The sequence below is a fragment of the Arctopsyche grandis genome, chromosome 9 (genome assembly GCF_051622035.1).
Source record: "Arctopsyche grandis isolate Sample6627 chromosome 9, ASM5162203v2, whole genome shotgun sequence".
Lineage (NCBI taxonomy): Eukaryota > Metazoa > Arthropoda > Insecta > Trichoptera > Hydropsychidae > Arctopsyche > Arctopsyche grandis.
Window position 1 is genome coordinate 29,751,678 of NC_135363.1, and position 16,433 is coordinate 29,768,110.

The following is a 16,433-nucleotide window of genomic DNA, read 5'->3' on the forward strand; positions in this document are numbered from 1 at the left end:
TGTACATATGAAGATAATTCACAATTTCAAAATTACTTGACAACTTGCGTATAAAAAAGACTTAATTTTATACGCAAATTGTCAAGTAAATTTGTAAAGTTCATAAAGCCATTAAAAATAAACTCACACACATACAATTTCATCATTCGTTAACCACTCATGTTAACGATGGCAATCATGAAAGTCACAACTTTACGATTGCAATGAATTAAATAACGGTATCGATTGTACAACTAGTGACATACCCATGTACATACATACATATGTATGCATACATACCTTTCTAATACATATGCTTAATTCCAATTCAGAGACATTTACCATGATTAATTCATACGTTGAGTGCCGCAAGCGACGCGCATAATTGCCGATAAACGTCGTCACGAACGTATTACATAATACACATATGTATTATTTATTATACATGCAGGATTTAGTTTTCAAACCCAGAAGAGTGCATGTATAAATTATTATTAAATTCGTGTCTGCCTATCGAGTAATAAGCATTATTTAAAGTGCTGAATGAGTCTCAAAAGCTTGTACCAGGTTTCCCTTCCAAAATGAGTGTGCTGAATTATATGTGCTTTCAATTTGATTCTTATCTTCTTGAATAGATAAAATTTAGAAAAAATACACCGTTTACACTATAAACACTACAGAAGTCAATTTCATAATGCATAATTTATGTAACAAAACGTTTGCACCAGATAAGGAATATATACATACATACATATGTAAGTTAGGCTCGTAAGATGATTCTCAAATTAAATATTTATTTATTTATTAATAAATCAACAGGCCTCAGATGTAGAAATTTATAAAAATAAAGAATAAATATAACAAAATAACATCTGAGCCCAATTATAGATATTCACAAAATACATAACATATCTAGTATATATAGACAAAGAAAATAAAAAGTAAAATACGTCTAAATAGGACAATGCCTAATTAAACATAAAGTGATATAATATATGTATATTGATATTAATTGGATAAACATTTGAAGAATATACATATAATAGAAATAAATAATTAATTATATATTATATAAGTATGCACAATAAGATATTGAATAATTTCATTTATTATTACGAAGTCTCCATAGATTTATATTTCAGTATAGAGATAATTGGTTTATTTATTATTTATTTATTTATTACAGTTAAGCTATAGTAACATTACAGATATATTCCTGGGCGTCACTTTAGCTAGGTATATATAATATATATATATATATATATATATATATATATATATATATATATATATATATATATATATATAAATATATATATATATATATATATATATATATATATATATATATATATATATATATATATATATATATATATATATATATATATATATATATATATATATATATATATATATATATAAATATATATATATATATATATATATATATATATATATATATATATATATATATATATATATGTACATGAAAAAACAATTAAAAGATACAAAAATAGAAATAAAATATCAAAATGTAAAAAAAATAATGGGAAAAATAAAAAATAAAATAAAATATGAAATATTATATGTGAGAATACATTTACGATCTCAAACTAAACAATCCCTCAACCATATCAGCATATTTTAGATTGAACTAAATATGAATGTATATTCATATTTATTTATTACAATTTTTCCATAGTTCCAAGTCGTCACAATGGCCAAAAAAAAAGAAAGAAATATACATAACATAAATAATCAAAAACACATGTAATAATAGAACATGCTACGATCTCAAATTAAGCAATCCCTAAACCAGATCAGTGTATTTTAGATTAAACAAATCCAAACTAGTTGAAATCCGGTTGAGGAGCTCGATGCCCAAACTATACATAGAATGAAATTATGAAAACTAAAGATTGAAATTAATGTTTTTGATTTTAATTTATTTATACAACAAATACAGCGTCAATTATACTTCCTGATTTAATAGCAGATACAATCTAAACTGTATTTTGTTTGATAATATGTGGTTTATAATTATCCAGTATTTTTATTTTACATTTAATTGTATACGTTTTTATGTACATAAATTTTATTTATATCATAATTCATTTGAAAAGAGATAAAAATTGATACGCGCGGCAATTCTTTTGGTGACCCATGAAAACACTGACCACTCCTAGTGCCGACTACTTTGATAAACCCAAGATAAGTAGTGCATTGATTTCACTACAGTCTGTTAAATATTATACTTTTGGTTATGTAACACTTCTTGACGCGACAATGTTAAAAAAAGTATGTTTTCCCATCGTATGTATGTATTATGTTGAAGAATTTATTTTCCGTTACTCACTTTGTATATATGTACATATATTTGAAGTATACACAACTTGTATTAATTCAGTTATTTATAAACCAGCAGAATTGACTAGTGTTTAGCATATAATGCTTTGAACAAGGTGGTCACAGGCTCAAATCCCACTGGTTTCTGCTGGTCAGACCTTGGATTTGTGACTCCAGGTCGATCGTTTCCTATCAAAGTTTGGCAATTTGTGTGATTTTCATTGAAACAAATTGGCACCCTTACCCAATTTCTTGCAAATCTCGAGTTTTCAGCAATTTCAAATATTGTTGAATTTTATAAAATGCTTCAAATTTATAAATTTGAACATAGATGTGTGGATGTTAGTTGATATGTATTTACTTTGGATAATACTAATAATACTGGTATCAAATATACAATGTTTCTGGCCAGGAAGGCGCATTGGTCTTACCTGTTAGGCCTTCCTGGGATAAATTAAAAAGTAAATATAAAAATAATATGATTTTATTCATAAATTAGATTGACAGACAAAACGTACATATACAATAGTCCATATATAATTTTTGAACATTTATAAGTATTTTAAATAAGTTTTTCTGATTATGCCATATACACTAACATATAAAAATGAGATAATATTATAAATGCAAATTAGAAAAAAATTATGTGTAAAATAGACAATATACGCTGTATTGATAGCTATTAGAATATACCTAAACTTAATTGTAAATATTCATTATCAATGAACAATAAAGAGCATTCCAAAATCAAAATATATAATTTTAATAAATCTTCTTATTTACATATCTACATATATTCATACACAAAACACATAGTGTTGTAATTCGTAATTAATACATTGATTATTAAATAGGTGAACAAATTTTTATTTTAGGTTATCGTTTTATAACAAATACATACGTGTAGATATTTTTTATCGGTGTTCGTTAACTCGTAAAAATAACTTCGCTGATACACGTTTGAACTTTAGATTCATTAAACGGCAATTAACAAAATACATATGATTAATGTGCATGCATATGTAGGTTTAAAATATAATTGTTAATATAAACTACTAAAAGTCTGCGGTTAACCTCATCCGTCCCAGATCATGACCCCTGTAATCGTTCCCACTCAATTTTGATACCGGTATTGGGGCATTTTTGCAAACTGGTATAACTTTAATTATATACATAAGTTATACCAGTGTCTGCTATTATTGCATGTTATTGTTTTTTTTTATCATTATTTATAAATGTATTTTTGTCTGTGTATAATACATACGTGTATATTTATTTTTCTTTCTCTATTTTTCATTTTATAAGACATTCCCTTCTTTGTTTTTTATAATCTGTAATTAGTATCCGCTATTTTATAGCTTATTATAACTTTATCTATGTTTTTTTTTATTTGTGATTGTTTGTTGTTTGATTTTTAAATGCTTTTTATTATTACGAAATTATGTTCACAATACATCTTATATCTATTTTAATAGCTACTGATCTACTGATCATTTTCTATTTAACAATTTTAATATAATTTAGTTAGTAATCATAGTATTATATTATTCTAATGTTAATGTACAGCATAATAGGAAAAATAACTCAAAAACCTATTTACAATTCTTAAATGTGTTGTTTGTATATATATATGTACATATATATTTTGTTTTTGTCTTGTTTAATTTCTATAGTTATTATTCTATTTATATATCATACTACAATGGTCCAAACTTTAAATAAATAAATAAGTTAAATTCCTTTAATATTTCAATTGTAAGCTTAGATCATTACCCTCATTATTAAAATCACTATCTTTAAAATTTTATGAAATAAATGTCGAAGTCTTGAAATCGCGTTTCATTGATGTCTGAAATTTCGATTTGTGAAACCTTTTATCCTCATTTTATTTAACGGTTTATTACTGAATTTTTTGCATATTTTAAATATAATTTAATCTACACACATTTACTTCAGTTTATATGATAAATATACAATATGCTAACGGTGTGAAAACTTTATATTTGTCGTCAATCACTAACCAGAAGCACGTAAACTATCAGGTACGCTAAAAACTAACTTATATAAATTTATTTGATGTGTGGTAAAAATTTACTTTTCTATTCATAAGCACATATTGTAAATAGGTTTTTGAGTTATTTTTCCTATTATGCTGTACAATAACATTAGAATAATATAATAGTATGATTACTAACAAAATTAAATTAAAATTGTAAAATAGAAAATGATCAGTAGATCAGTAGCTATTAAAATAAATATAAGATGTATTGTTAACATAATTTAATAATAATAAAGTGCATTTTAAAATCAAAATCAATTATTTATAAGCACAAATTATATTATTTTAATTCAAGCTGAATTAATTCTAAACTTTCTTCGGTAAATACTCTTGTTGCAGTAAAATGGAGCCTCTTGAAGTTGAAACGGTGTATTTTTATCCATTGGAAAACGCATCTCGTCATCACACTGACAAATTTGAACTCGTCCACTCTGATCCAAGAACTCCCGTTCTAAGACGTGGACAGTCATTTTCGGCAGTAGTAAGATTTGTCAACAGAAACTATGACCACTCAGTGGATCAAATCAAACTAGTCTTTTCTCTCGGTAATTCATTAAACAGTTTAATTTGCATAAATCAATAATACCGATTGTAATTAATCACAATGTTATCAGGTGAAAATGCAAACGTCATTAAAAGAACTCAAGGCGCAATGTTTGTGCTGAAGGAGAATCCAAAACCTGATATCTACCAATGGGCAGCAGTAATCACTGCAGAACAAGGAGATGATGTCATTTTGGAGGTATGTATATAACACTGAGCAACAAAAAAAAAATACTGAAGCGAAGACTAATCAATCAATACTAAGTTTGACCCACTTAATTCGAAGATGACACAGATGTTTCACTTCGCTATCGATTCAGTATCCATTCCTTCAGTCTTCCGATCGTTTTAAAACGTTGCCATTTTGCGCGTTTTGGTGAACGATGGAAATTTAAATCGATTTTGATAGTTGGATGGTGAAAAATAGTCGTAATACACACGTTTAAAAATGCAAACATTTTGGACATATTGATGTTTAGGTCAGTAACCTTATATGTTTGACTTTTTGCCACCCTCTCGTTTTGTCAGATTTTCATTGTTTAAACGCTTATAACTTTATGTTGGCTTTCTTTCGTTTACGAAAGATGAGCGTTTAAAAAAATGGGCAATTTTTACAGTCTTTAATTCAAAATATAGTATTGCTGTGCCAAAAATGAGTATCGGAATCAATATTTCGATGTTTTTCTATTGATTCTGATTTTTTGTTGCTTTACATACTTATAATTAATTATCTAGCGAATTTTAATAGTTAAAAATATGCTTTTTTCTTTTAATTATGAGCCAATTTCACTAACTTTTCACTTTATTACGTTTATTGATTTTTTATCGCTCATTATAATTAATTCGTAAATAGTTTTGATTTGTATTCATAATATAATTATATATTCTCAAATCATACAGATTGAAAGTCCTTGTGATGCTCCGGTTGGAAATTGGAATTTCAGTTTGGAAACGACTGTGAGAGGACATCCAGAGAAAATTGTGAAATATAAATACGAAGATGATCTTTACATTATTTTCAATCCATGGAATAAAGGTAATGTTTAAATAATTTAATTAAATATGCTGTCCTTACAAATAGCAATTTGGTTCATTTTTATCTACATACAGATGACTTAGTGCATATGGATGACCAATCATTGTTAGATGAATATGTTCTCAATGATGTTGGAAAAATTTGGGTCGGTCCAATGGGATCGTCGAAAGGTAGAGAATGGGTATTCGGTCAATTCCAAGACAGCGTATTACCTTCTTGTATGCTAATGCTGGACAGAGCTGATCTTCCTTACAATCAGTGAGTATTCAAATATGATTTGAATTGTTTTATATGTTACATGCATAAAGATTTTTATCAATAATAACATATAAACGGAAATTGATGCTTTTACCTCTAACGAAAATCAAATTTTGATCCCAAAGATGACCTAAGATATGATCGCATCAAAATTTAATGATATTTCAAAACTTATTCAAAGCCGAAATACACATTTTAAAGTCTTACTGTACTTAACATATTATTAAAATGATTTTTTTTTGTTTGCATGTGCTATTTTATGTACATATGTATGTATCTTTTATTGGGTCGCGAAAACAAATTAATATGAGTCGCGGTTCAAAAACGCTATAGTAAAGCTATAAAATGAAATCAGTTTATTGTTATCGCTGTTTTTAATAATGTCATGTTTTAACCGAAGGCGAGGTGATCCAATAAAAGTAACTCGGATAATTTCGAAAATCGTAAATTCCAACGACGATCAAGGAGTCTTGGTAGGTCGTTGGGATGGTGAATATGAAGATGGAACTGCACCAGCTGCTTGGACCGGAAGTGCAGCTATTTTAGAGCAATTCTTGGAGACCCAAGACGAAGTCAGTTACGGTCAGTGTTGGGTTTTCGCCGGAGTAGTAACAACAGGTATGCAAATACTTAAGGGTTCCAAAAAACCGTCCGAAAAGCCGGTTTATTTTACAAATAAAAAAATGCTTGACGGGCTTTCACCGGTTTCAGAAAATTAAGATTGTTTTTTATATCGATAAAATATCATAATAAGCAATTATGCAAAAAAATAATTGCTTATAAATTAAATTGAATTATATACATTATTAACTTTTATAAAATCATTATTATACATACATATATCATTATTACAAATAATAAAATTTGTACTATATATCACAGTCGTAAAATGGCAGATCTTGAATACGCACAAATAATTAAATGATTTAAATAAGCTACTATCAAGAATATATAAAAAAAATAATGTCTTCCATCGTAAAAAAACTGTAATCGTGGAATTGCGTGGAATTTGTGTTTGAAAACGTATTTAACTATGAAATATTTCCATATTTCAAAGTAATTTTTACACATCTGTTTTAGCTTAAAACAGAAAAAGCTTGTCAAACCATTGCAATTTTCGGAAACGAATTCATAACAACTTACGATAACGTTTTCTATACTTTTATACCTGAACGCGCAAAAACTATAAACTAAGGAAAACCCGATTTGCCTAAATTCTGAAAGGCCTTGGGTAGGTTATTGAAACTACTTGAAACTACTTTCAATAATATTTTATATATTTATGACCTGGTCTTCGTCCATTACTAAATCTCAAAGCTACCGCTAAGTGCTGTACCTTTTTTTGTTGTTCAAAGAAATATACGCCTATTCCCTAATAATGTTTGGATATATGTACACATTTTTTTTTTGATCTTTCATAGAAATTTGAAATTCATAATTGTTATTTTTGAGGAAAAAAGAAATTAATAAAAGAAAACCTTAAAACACCGGTTGATCTAGCCAAAAAAAAACGGTTTTCTGTTTTTTTGAAAAATGGTCAAAAAGCCAGCTTTTCGGTTTCGGATTTAGTGGGATTGGAAGCCCTAGCAAATACTTAACTATTTCAAATTTAAAAAATAAACCTGCAAATACATATATATATTTTCGAACCGAATTTAGTGTGTCGCGCACTCGGCATCCCATCTCGAGTGGTTTCAAATTTGGTGTCTGCCCACGATGCAAATTCATCACTCACCGTCGATAAATACTACGATGAAAACATGGAGGAGCTTAATTTTGATCCAAACAACCCGATGGGTGAAGATTCTATTTGGAATTACCACGTATGGAACGACGTTTGGATGACCAGACCGGACCTACCCATAGGTAAATATCACAAACGCATTCGCCTTGTTCACAATGACTGTTAAATTATGAAATTGAAAACAGGCTATGGTGGATGGCAAGCTATCGACGCCACTCCACAGGAGAAATCTGGTGGGTTTTATCAATGTGGTCCTGCATCTCTGGAAGCCATCAAACAAGGAGCAGTCGGCTATCAACATGATGTACCTTTTCTTCTGGCGTCTGTCAACGCTGACCTCATGAAGTGGAAGACAGATAACACTCAGGCATTGGGATACTCTCGGATTGAGAGTAACAAATACCAGTACGTATACTGAAATAATAATAATACAAATTGGGCTGATTTCGTCTTTCTGGCTTGATTTCATACATTTATATTGATATTTTACAAACATTTAATCATACTAGATTTTATACTACATTTTAAAGTGATGCTATTTCGTTTTTGTAATTCCACATGTCGAAGATTTGATCTGTCAAAACTTCATTGTTGAAATAATGAAAAATAGAGAATGCATTCACTTATTTTGTAATTAAACTTGCGAGGTATGTACAAAAATATGTTAACCAAACTAGGGCTAATGATTTTTTTAGTTATATTTAATCATAGATTTTTTCCAATCACATTATTTTTTTATTTTTAAATGCTTTTTATTATTACTAAATTATTTTCTCAATACATCTTATATCTATTTTATTGGCTACTGATCTACTGATCATTTTTTATTTTACAATTTTAATTTAATTTTGTTAGTAAGCATAGTGTTATATTGTTCTTATGTTAATGTACAGCATAATAGGAAAAAGAGCTCAAAAACCTATTTACAATTCTTATAAATGCTCATAATACATCTAATACATAATATTAATTAAAGACTCTCTAAAGTCGATGACCTAAAGCAGATTGTGCTTAGGTAATGTGTGTTACCTGAAGGGTATAGACATTTTGTTGTAATCACCGAGACTCTTCATAAGTGTATTAGTATGGTTATTAGTGATTCTATCATAGAATCTACTGGTTATTTTGTTAGTAATGTCTATGATTAGCGGAATATTATTTATGGCATGCAGTTTTTTCAAGTTAGTATACATGGGTGTGTTATAAATTATTTTTAGGAATTTATTTTATATTATTTGAAGCTTGGAAAGGTTAGTATTGGAGGCGTAATTCCATACAGGTGAAGCATAGGTTAATAATGGTAATATGAGCGCAATCACACTATCTGAAGGACCTGTTGTAAATATGTATATATATATATATATATGTGTATATCTTCAAAAACATGATGAAATAGCCTAACTTTGCAAGGTGAAAATCGGACCTAATTTTCACTAACCTCTTTCATGAATCATATTCTATACCCATCCAAACCAATCTACATACATCAAATATATATTGTACATATGTAATATCATTGAAAACCCTACTCTGACATTTGGCCTATTCTGTATGTTCATGTTCCATGTACATATGTACAAATAATGTGTTCATGTTTCATTTAATACTTAATATGAAATATTTTTTGATTAAGTATCGGTCGTTTGATTCTCACAAAGCTGCCATTTATATTTGATCCAAATGGGGATACGGACCGTGAGGACATCACTGACCAATATAAAGCAAAAGAAGGAACTGAGGCCGAAAGATTGTCGTTGTATAACGGAATTAGAGGTTCTGAAAGAGCTAAAAGGTAAAAAATATATATAAATTGTATCTATTATGTATGTAATGTGTTGAATAAATGCTTATTTTTTAAAATTTAAGGTTCTATGCTGTGCCAGATGAATCGAATGAAGATGTTGTATTCGATTTGATCGAATTGGAAAAAATAAACATTGGAGAAGTTTTCAATGTAACCGTAAAAATCACAAATAAGAGTAACGAGGTAAAATATAACACGATTGGAAAATGTGTGAAATCAGATGAACCGAAAGTACTTTATTTATTTATTTTTTTAGCAACGGACTGTAAAAGCAGTGCTTAAAGCTGGCAGCGTATATTACACTGGGATAAAATCTCAGTTAGTCAAGAAAGCTGAAGGAAAATTCACCATGAAACCCAAATCTGGTAATATTTTTAATATAAGATTATACAAAATGAAATGTGCATATAAATCTAATGTTTTTACTTTATCTATTTATTAATTTCTCAGATGAAAATGTCAACCTTCAAATTACTTCTGATGAATACATTCCGAAGCTAGTGGAATATTGTAACATGAAAATATATGCCATATGTACTGTTTTGGAAACAAATCAGACTTGGGCTGGAGAAGACGATTTCCAAGTGTTGAAGCCTTCAATTGAAATAAAGGTCAGTTTCGTCGGACAATTTGGTATATTGATTATTTCAAATACGTTATAGGTTTAAACTTCAATTCCAGTTAAATGACGACTTGGAAGTGGGAAAGCAGTCAATTGCAAGCCTGTCGTTCAAAAATCCATTGGAAAAAGTATTGACAGATTGTAAATTCCACGTGGCAGGCCCTGGTCTAGTCAAAAGGAATTTAATAATACCACATAATGATGTTGCTCCTCATGCTCTACTTTGGGCCGATGCTCCAATCAATCCAACTGTAATTACTTTCATCAACCATTTTCAAATGCATAAAAACACTTTCTCATTTCATTTTATTGTTTTCAGTCTGTCGGTTCGATGAAATTGATCGTCACATTTAGTTCGAAAGAACTATTGGATGTCACCGGAAGCGCTGCAATCGACGTTTATTGAATATACATATGTAATACTTAACTTTTCCATTTTTTAATAGTATACATACATACATATTATACATAATAAATGCATCTAAATGTCAATATATTACAAATAAAATTACTATATTTGCATAATAACTAAATTTTATTCAATTTAATGAACATTAAAGATTTAAAAAAATAATCAACAACATAACGATTATCATTTTATTTACCAATGTCACGTTCCAGTGTGATAAGATATGCAAGTTAAAAAAAAAAAATATATATATATATATATATATATATATATCAATTATTAATAAATAATAAATATATATATATATATATATATATATATATATATATATATATATATATATATATATATATATATATATATTACGAGAACAACAACGGTCGATTTCCCGCTCCGGAATCGACACACGGCTAACGGGTTCCTGCAGTATTGCCTAGCGAAGTAGAGGCCGCGCTAAAAACTGCAAAGAACGGTAAAACCCCAGGGGAAGATAATATTCCCATTGACTTACTAAAATGTGGCGGCCCCCCCCTAATTAATATCTTAGCTAGGCTTTTCAGCAAATGCATCCAGAACCAAGCTATACCAGAAGGATGGAATAACGCAACTATCATTTTAATACACAAAAAAGGCGACAAAAGCGATATCAAGAACTACAGACCAATTAGTTTACTTTCAGCGGTCTACAAGCTCTTCACGAAGGTTATTACAGAAAGGCTGAAGAATATCCTCGACGAGAACCAACCCATAGAGCAGGCAGGGTTTAGGGCAAATTTCAGCACAATGGACCACCTCCAAGTAGTTGGCGAACTAATCAAGCGCACCAACAAATATCAACGGCCATTGTACCTAGGTTTCGTCGATTATGAGAAAGCCTTCGATACAGTTAGTCATAATGCAGTACTTAACGCTCTACAAACTCAGGGAGTGCCGGAACCCTATGTGGGACTGTTAGCTGCAATATATAAGAATGCCACAGCTTCGGTTAAAATTTTTTCAGGTACAGATAGATTTAGCATAGGAAATGGAGTAAGACAAGAAGATACAATCCCGCCCAAGTTTTTCAATGCGGTGCTTGAGGGAGTTTTCAGGAACTTGGATTGGGATACAGCCGGAGTAAGCATCAATGGTCGCTTCTTGAGTCACCTTCGGTTCGCAGACGATATAGTTTTAGTAGCTCGTGATTCAGCTGACCTACTTATCAGACTAACACAGCTGGACAGGGAAAGTAGAAAAGTAGGATTAAAAATTAACGTAGATAAGACTAAACTAATGTTCAATAGTTATTGCATGCCTGATAGCATCCCCTTAGATGACAAACCAGTAGAAGTAGTAAATAATTATTTATATTTAGGTCAAATAATTGACATGTCTGGTAGTAAAGATGAAGAGATAAAGAGACGTATGAAATTAGGATGGAGTGCATTTGGACGGATGAATGCTGTTTTTAAATCAAAAATGCCACTCTGCCTGAAGAAAAGGATCTTTGATCAATGCGTTTTGCCAGTGATGACGTATGGATGTGAAACTTGGACACTGAACGCCAAGATGCTAAATAAAATCCAATGCACTCAAAGAAGTATGGAACGCTGTATCCTTGGCATAACGAGGAAAGACAGAAAGCGGAACACGTGGGTGAGAAATATGACAAGGGTAGTGGACATAGTGGATAGAGTGAAGAGATTGAAATGGCAATGGGCGGGTCACGTAGCTAGGAGGATGGACGAAAGGTGGACAAAAGAAGTGCTTGAATGGTACCCGAGAGAAGGCAAAAGAGTAAAAGGAAGACCCCAAGGAAGATGGGTGAACGAAATTAGGAAAATGTGCGGAATGAGATGGATGAGTGTGGCCAGATAATACATATATAACTATTTTATATAAACATACATATATAATGTATAAAAACAAATTTAAAAATATGTACTAGTGGCCTGTAGTATGTTCATTTTGCTTTTCCAAGATTCTGGACAATTTGTGAATTAAGTCAAACCCTTCAATATAACCCTTATTTAAAATTGATTATATGTCAATAAGAACCATTTCTGTAAAATCTGCTAAAATTTGTAAAATTTCACTTTATTCTACTTGTTTATATTATAAAAATATTTAGATTTTTAGATGTCGCAACAATAAGTGTTGTAGTAACAATTATGACCCAAAAGATATTAGCATCCATTTCAAAATTTTCAAACGTCCAGTGAAACTTAAAGTGGATTTAGTTAATGGTTGCACAACCTTGAAAATTCTTATCAATAAATTTAAGAAATATTTGCTTTGAAAACAAATCCAGAGCCAACACATAAACTGTATCAGAATGCGACCTTGCTAGGTAGAACTTTTTGTTGCTTTGGCGAAACCTTATATTATTATTGAAATGTTTATGCTGGTGAGTTATTAACATTTCAACGACTAGAGATTATTCTCCCTAGCTAGTCAAAGTTTACTAACAGTATTTAATGTGAGCAATCACCCATAATGAAGCATTTAAGATTTGCATCAAATCGTTTATTCATTAAAACTTTTTTCAAACTCGATTTCAAGCAAAGCAGACTTCATCATTTCAAAGTTGTCCTGAAAGAATGAGAAGTAGAAATTGATTGAGTTTTAAACAGATTTTTGGTGGTACTAATTTTGCATAGATAAAACCAGCAAAACGTACATAAAACAATCGATTCTGATTTTATAATGATCCAAATTGTGTTAACAGCAATAATCATCTAAAAATCGAATCGATTTTTCAATTTATACCGGAATTTGAACGTTCAACATTTTATACAAAATCGAAACACAGTTTGTAGGCTATATATTTTCATTTTATTGATATTTTTGGATCTATCGATCTCGATAAGAGGAAAGTCGCGAACGTCAGCGTCAATCGGTGACGTCGTCGTCGTATCAAAAGCTCGTTTCGTGCGTAACAAACGCTTTTCCGGTTTAAAACCCTATCTCGTCGGAGCCTTAACGTTCGGTGATAGATGCCACACCAGTTGACCGACGTTTATCCTCTTCTCCTTCTCGTAATCGGTATTTCTCAAAGGTTTTCAAGAAACTTTGAAAGAGCGAATTTGAGATTATTTCGCACTTTGAAGATATCGCAAAAGAACTCGAAAAAGTTCCATTGACAAATTTAGGTTATTTCAATAAAACGCTTGTGGTAAGCGTTTATTTAATCTTAGACAAAGAAACGACAATAATAGATTCATTAGATTAAAAGTGATAAAACAGTTTTATGACCCAATGGCATCATATGGCACCAATACATCATCATTGGTGGTTATTCCTTAATGATACGCTGACACGCCAAAATGCGTTTATTTTATCCTTAGTCTTTATCAGAAACGAAGTCTAGTAATTTGTTTATTGATAATTCTCTAAACTATATAATTTATAATTTATTTATTTAAGTTTAAGTTTGGACCATTGTGGCATTACATTACCTAATGCGCCGCAATCATATATGTAAAGACGGTAATCTGTGTGTGTGTGTGTGTGTGGGTGTGTGTGTGTGTGTGTGTCCTAACTCTCGCCGAACATAATGAACAAATCGATAAAAATCGATAAATTCATTTTTCGACGAGACGACTTTGTCGCGACTCGGTCTAAATTGAGCTAATGGTCACGTACATCACGCCAAATCCAATTCTTCATTTCGCCTTTTTTTTAAACATTAATTGAAATATTCCTTCTCGCCATATAAAAATACGTAATTTTAATAATTTAATTTAGCGAGGTTTTGAACCATTTTTTTTATAGATTTATTTTTAATGAAATTTAAATTTAAATTTAAATTATTTATATTTTGACGATATTCGAGAAAAAAATTGATTTCATTCACCGCGGGCGCCGGGAATCGAACCTCGGATGTGCTTCACGAGCCCGCGCCGCACGCCATATCCTCGCCCAGAATACGTGTTGTAAATACACATCATATGTATATGCACGTAATTTGTTATGTTTAATAATATTCAACGTGACGAGGTCAATGACCGTTTGTGTATAATCGGAAAATATTACATTTTGTTAACTTAAATTAACATTTTGTTAACGTTAACTTTAAAAATTTAAAATTATTACAAATAAAGAATCGAAAACTATCTATGAAAGTCTACGAAAATAACGGTTCCTAATAATATAATAATTTTATTATTTAACGGTATATAATAATTTTATACCCACGTGATGCTATTCACTAGTAGTTAATAAAACTCAGTGAAAAGATATGCTTTTAGTAACAGTGATACAGTGAAATTTCAGATCTGACATATTTGGCCAAAAATCAATATATATCGTGTATTACCTTACAAGAAGCTACACGCCAAATTTGAAATTTATATATATATATACGAGAGTTAAAACTATAAATATGTATATATTAGAGATAACGAGAACCTATAGAGCAAATTTTATAAAATATAGAGTGAATTATAGGCGTTTAAACAATTAAAATCTGATATGGCCATATCACGGCGAAAAGGTTGAAGATAGATTATGGTAGCTTGCAAGACGTCACTGTAACCAAAATTATGGATATTTTATACGCATTGTATACGATATTTTATCTCCAACGTAATGGCAGACGATACATTAACGTATACCTTTTTCATTTGTTTTATATTTGTAAATTTCAATTTCTTCTTATATTCCATTTTATAACCTTTTGTGTTGTTTGCATTGTTCTACATATTTTGTCATGCCTTTATTATTTACTTTTTAATTTGTTTTCCTTATATTTATCTTTTTCATTTATGTAAAAATCTATTATTGGACTCGGATGTTACATATATTATTTATTTACTATTTGTTTTTTTATACATATCTATGTACATACATCTTGTCTGTTGATTTTTCAATTAATAAAATAAAATAAAAAAATATTGATGACCAAAATGAGCAATATTGCAAAGTATGAAAACGATCGGATAAGAGATAAGAGATATAAAAAATGACCCCTTACACGAAAACCATGTGAACTGTATAAGAGGTAAGTAAAAAAAGAGAGAGAGATGAGAAACATTAAAATATATACATACGTATATACAACAGTGGCGTACGGTGGGTGTTAATGTTGGGTGTGCTATGTATGAAAAATAAAAAATAATATTTTGTAAAACTACTTTTATAGTTATTTTTATACAATTAATTCGGTTTTTTACTGTTTAGAATTTTTCAAATACGCTTTCGTATTATTTTCTCTTCTTTTTTCACTCGATAAGTACTATTTTTTCCATCGAAAAATTATTATCCTGTTCACATCTGAATTTTTGCTAAATTTCAGTATTTTTTTACAGCAACATAATGTATCAAAAGATTTAGATTTTAAAATGTTATATAAGCACATTAGTTATTCCAAAAAGTTTTGAAAATATTTGATGAAGTTTTCCTGTTTGAAAATCTTCAAAAAAGCTTATGTTTAAACACAGCAAATAAAAGCACATATTCATTTAGGAGATTGCGAAAAGAATTCAAACAATCCATTTAAAGTTTGAAAGAATGATGTGCACTCTTCTATATTGGAAAAACCTTGTTGTAATGTTTAATTCTAAACCGGTTAATTAAATAGGTTAAAATAATTTTCGAGGTGGAAAATATCACATTCAGCACTAACGATTTCATTGAGAAGTTGAATAGCT

At 29.6% G+C, this 16,433-nt stretch overlaps 3 protein-coding genes across 3 annotated transcripts in view; 2 read left to right on the forward strand and 1 right to left on the reverse strand.

Moving 5' to 3' along the window:
- Positions 1-16,433, forward strand: part of LOC143916694 (uncharacterized) — a 577,487-nt gene that overhangs the window by 373,804 nt on the left and 187,250 nt on the right. The window lies entirely within an intron of this gene.
- LOC143916695 (NHL repeat-containing protein 2) overlaps positions 1-16,433 on the reverse strand; it is a 501,476-nt gene that overhangs the window by 261,631 nt on the left and 223,412 nt on the right. The gene's annotated exons all lie outside the window — the stretch shown is intronic.
- On the forward strand, positions 4,292-10,978 carry LOC143916410 (hemocyte protein-glutamine gamma-glutamyltransferase-like). The gene is made up of 14 exons (XM_077437509.1): positions 4,292-4,370; positions 4,727-4,932; positions 5,002-5,129; positions 5,831-5,966; positions 6,041-6,224; positions 6,625-6,842; positions 7,884-8,090; positions 8,154-8,373; positions 9,602-9,760; positions 9,835-9,955; positions 10,029-10,137; positions 10,223-10,383; positions 10,454-10,645; positions 10,714-10,978. Exons 2-14 carry the CDS (start codon positions 4,731-4,733, stop codon positions 10,798-10,800), a joined length of 2,124 nt encoding a protein of 707 aa, XP_077293635.1. The 5' UTR covers positions 4,292-4,370; positions 4,727-4,730; the 3' UTR covers positions 10,801-10,978.

Bases quoted from the DNA above. Each gene is read 5' to 3' on its own strand.
- LOC143916410 (XM_077437509.1), top strand. From the start codon at position 4,731: ATGGAGCCTCTTGAAGTTGAAACGGTGTATTTTTATCCATTGGAAAAC. The intron at 5,967-6,040 runs GTAATGTTTAAA...ATCTACATACAG, and splicing joins TTTCAATCCATGGAATAAAG to ATGACTTAGTGCATATGGAT. The intron at 10,646-10,713 runs GTAATTACTTTC...TATTGTTTTCAG, and splicing joins ATGCTCCAATCAATCCAACT to TCTGTCGGTTCGATGAAATT.